This window comes from Hyperoodon ampullatus, assembly GCF_949752795.1.
Source record: "Hyperoodon ampullatus genome assembly, chromosome: 4".
NCBI classification, from domain to species: Eukaryota; Metazoa; Chordata; class Mammalia; order Artiodactyla; family Ziphiidae; genus Hyperoodon; species Hyperoodon ampullatus.
Genome location: NC_136917.1, coordinates 29,569,964 through 29,574,083, shown reverse-complemented (window position 1 = coordinate 29,574,083; position 4,120 = coordinate 29,569,964). Strand labels below are relative to the sequence as shown.

General features: G+C 62.8%; 1 protein-coding gene across 1 annotated transcript; it reads right to left on the bottom strand.

Annotated features, from left to right (window-relative positions):
• Nucleotides 1-256: 256 nt before the first annotated feature.
• Nucleotides 257-3,530, bottom strand: NRTN (neurturin; the record flags this gene model as incomplete). The annotated part of the gene is made up of 2 exons (XM_079703524.1): nt 257-808; nt 3,362-3,530. 2 exons carry the CDS (start codon nt 3,528-3,530, stop codon nt 384-386), a joined length of 594 nt encoding a protein of 197 aa, XP_079559650.1. The 3' UTR covers nt 257-383.
• Nucleotides 3,531-4,120: the final 590 nt, after the last annotated feature.

Here is a 4,120-nt window from a genome sequence, read left to right as displayed (position 1 = left end):
CCCCCCATTCACCCCACTTTCCTTTTTGTACCCCGGAAACAAGACCCTCTTTGCATCTACTTTCCTTTTCCCCCTAAGCAAATGGGATCCTCCCACCATCCTGCAGGTGGTACCCGCACCCGTCCCCCTTTCCCAATGGAGATGGCGCCTCCTCCCCGTACGCCCTCATGCGCCTCCAAGATGTGGGCACCCCCCGAGCGCGTAATCACAACAGGGGCTCGATTTTCCACACTTTATCTTGGTACAGTTATCGCGAGAGTCCTGAGCCCTCGACGGCATTTTCTGCGCATGAGCAGTCTGTCGCAGGGCTTGCCAGGCGGGACGGTGGGTGCCGGCGGGGCGGGGGGCGTGGCCGCCGTCTCGCCAGGCCCGGTGAGGTAGGGTCACACGCAGGCGCACTCGCGCGCCGACAGCTCGTGGACCGTGTGGTAGCGACTGTGCGTGTCCAGGAAGGACACCTCGTCCTCGTAGGCCGTCGGGCGGCAGCAGGGCTGCGCTCGCACCCGCTCTCGCCGCACTCGCCGCCGCTGGCGCAGGCGCCGCAGCCCCAGGTCGTAGACGCGCGCGGCCGCCTCGCACGCGCCTGCGCAGTAGCGGAACAGCACCGTCTCGTCCGACGCGTAGCCCAGGCCCAGCTCGCTCACGCGCACCTCGAGCTCGCGCAGCCCGCACGGCCGGGTCCCCGACCGCGCACGCGCGCGCCGCCGCCGGGGCCCCGCCCGACGGCGCGGACCCGGGGACCTCCCGGCCCAGGGCGTCAGTTCGCGAAGCTCCACCGCGTCCGGGGCGCCCTGCAGCAGTGCACGGTCTGCGAGGGGATGGAGAGAATGGGGTGGGGTCAGTGGGTGGGTGGGTGGCAAGGAGCCCCCTACCCTCGCTGTTCCCTGAGAAAAAGGAGCCTTGTGGAGACTCAGAGGTGCTAGTGCACCCTCTCCCGACCACTTATCTTGCTGCCGGATTCCCGCTCATGCACCCTCTCTGTGCGGTGTCGGGGGGGTGCATATCCACACCCGCACGCTGGGTCCCCAGGGCTACTGACACCCTTCTCTGGACCCTGCACCTACGATGGGCTGCTCAGAACCTGGCACGTTCCAGCCTGCCCCACCTTGAGCTGAGCTGACTCGAGTGTCTGTCTTCCTCTGGACACCCCCTGCCCCCAGCACTCTCTGTGGACCCCATCCCTATGCAGAGCAGCACTGGGGATTTTGCCCCTTTTCACTGAGCTGCTCTCACCTCATTGAAGAAAAGGGAGGGCTCAGCAGGGGGTGTGATGATCCAAATCCCTGTTCCTACTCAGCCCCAGCTGCCCCCACCCCTATGCTGGGCCACCCCCATGTTACAGGTGAGGAAACTGGGCATCCAAAGGGGAAAAGACGTGCCCGAGGCAGGTGCAAGTGGCAGAGAGAGAGAAGCCCAAACAGCAGTTTTGCTTCCATCGTGTGCCCAGGTTTGGCCCAAGTCCAGCCCTCTTCTCCCACAGCTGCTCGTGCCCGGAGCCATAGATCCCCAGGACCCCACAGTCTACATTTATTTCCCAAGTGGCTGCCCCTGACCCAGTACTCCTCAGCCCCAGGAGATAAGTGCAGACGTTGCAGTGGCAGGCAGTGTTGACAGTGGGTCTGCAGGCAGGGGGCTCCCAGCCCCTGAGCAGGTGGCAGTCACACTTGCAGTTGAGAGAGGAAATCCTGAGTTTAGCCCGCACCTGCCCCCAAAGCTGGCGCACCTGGCTGTCAAAAGAAATAGCTTCCTGGGAGGTCCGAGGGGGGAAGGGCTGTCTGTCACCCTGGGCGTGTGTCTGTTCCCACAGGGGGTCTCAGAAAGCAGACAAGCCCAGGTTCTGGTGCCTTGCTCTGCCACTGTCAGCCTTGTAGTTTCAGGCAGGTGATGGCCCTGTTGTGTGCCCCAGTTTCCTTGTTTGCTCAGTGAGACTTGCAGAGTCCCCACTTTGGCTGGGACTGGGAGGGTGGAAAGGGGTGGGGGGCCACCGAACAGCATCTTTTGAGTTCTTGATGCCCAGGGGCAGGAGCAGGGTGGCCGGCACTGCCTGCTCTGGGGTTAGGTTGAACCTGGCTCACTTCTGATGCCTACAATTCCACCATTTAGTGTGCCCACCCCAAAGATGTGTCTCTAGAGAGTTAATTCAGGGGATTGCCGGTTAAGATACAGATGCCAGATGCCCAGCTAAATGTGAATTTCAAGTAAACAATGAATAATCTTCTAGTATATTATCTGTCCCTGCCTTCCTCCAGCAGGCCTGGCCACGTGCACAGGGTCTGGAACACAAAAGAGATGAGGTCCGCACCCCCCTGGCCCAAGCCTGAAATTCCACCATCAGCGCATTAGCCCCAGGGCCTAGAACATTGGGACTTTGGGGGATCGGGAGCCACTCCCTTCCCCCAGTAGGGCTGGTTCCGGGGACAGGACGCCAGGCAGGCAGGACCCAACCATGGGCTGAGATCCTCCCCGGTGCCTGAAATTCCACCACGGGTGCTTTGCCCCCCGGGCCTGGGGCACTAGCTTTGGGGGGCACCCCCGGGTCTCTGGGACTCAGTGTCCTGGGAGGGACTTTGCCGCCTGTAGGGGGGAGCGGCAGGGGCGGAAGTGGAGCCTGTGCCTGAGGCCACGCTTGTCCATTGTGAGGACAAGAAAGAAGGATTGTGTAGGCCGGCAGGGCGGGTGCGGACGTGCACGCAACCCCTACCCACGGGGGGCCACGCCCGCACCCCGCCCGCGCGGGTGCACGTGTGGATGAGCGCACAAGAAGTCGAGGCCCACGCACCGCCCTGGCCCCACAGAACCTGCAGAGCGCAGGCGCCAGGGGCGAGTGGGGAGCTGGGCCGTGGCAGCCACGCCCGCCGGGGTGGGCGTTTCCATTTTTATACCTCCCAGCTTCTTCCCACGTCTTCTCTCCCATCCTTCTCTCTTTCTGTGCCTCTCTGTTTCTGCTTCTCTCCCCGTTTCTAGGACTCTTCCTATTTCTAGGGGTCATCTGTGTCTCCCCCTCCCCTTGGTCCCTGTCCACCCTGGCAGGTCACTAGGGCCTCGGGTTCGGCCTCCCTCTCCCTCCACCCCCCGCTGCGCTGCAGTGGCCTCCCAGGCCGAATGCCCAGGTCTAATCTCCATCTGGTCCCCTGGCCCCTCAGGGCTAGAGCCTAATTCCTTGTGACAGCTGAGCCGAGAGACCCCAGTTCCCAGCGGCCATCCCCTCCGACGCCCCCGCCAGGCCGTTGTGGGGATTTGCACCCTCCCTCCACCCCGTCTAAAATAAGCCTCTGTGGCCCTGCTCCACTGCGTGACATTCCACCATTGTGGCCGCTGCGTCGTTGGGGGTATCTGACCCAAGACAGGGGGGAGGGCTTACACTGGGCCAGGCGGGCGATTCGAGCGTCCAGGGTTCGAGGCGGCCGGCGCAGCGGGGCAAGCGCGGGTCCGAGGCGGTGGCTGAGGAGCAGGCCTTCCCAACACATCCAGAGGGAGAGCACGGAGCTGCAGAGCACCGAGGCCAAGGCCGCCGCCTTCCAGCGCTGCATCCTCAGCCTGCGTGCACGGGATGGTCAGCCACACGGCCTCCGTCTGTCTGTCAGGCAACAAATGAACGGGCACGGGGTGCTGGACCAGGCACCGGAGATACAGTGGGGCCCCTGATTTTGAACCACTCCTGCTTAATGATCAATCATAACATAGAAGTGATTCATCAAGGAACCACTGAACAAGGTTGGGAAGAATGCTGCCAAGGACGGGGTGGGCACTGTGCCAGGGGTAACCTGGGAACCACCCCCATCTGGGGGTCCCAGAGCGCTTTCCTGAGGATTGAGGAAAGTTGAGACCTGAACAAAGGTAGGAGTTGGCCAGGCAGAAGAGAACGGCACCTTAGGCAGGGGAAACAGCCAGTGCAAAGGTCCTGGGCGGTGACCCCAGATGGCCAATCCAGCCAGGAGGCTGGGGTGGCTGGAGCCCAGTGAATTTGGGGAAGAGTGGACGAAGGTGAGGACATCACCAGCAGGGGGCACTGTGGGACCATGACGGCGAGGAGAGGTGGTGCTTCGAATACAGTCCGGGAGGCCGGAGCCCTGGGGTTGAGACATGTTGATGTCCTGGGAGTGACTTCCTGACCTTCTCT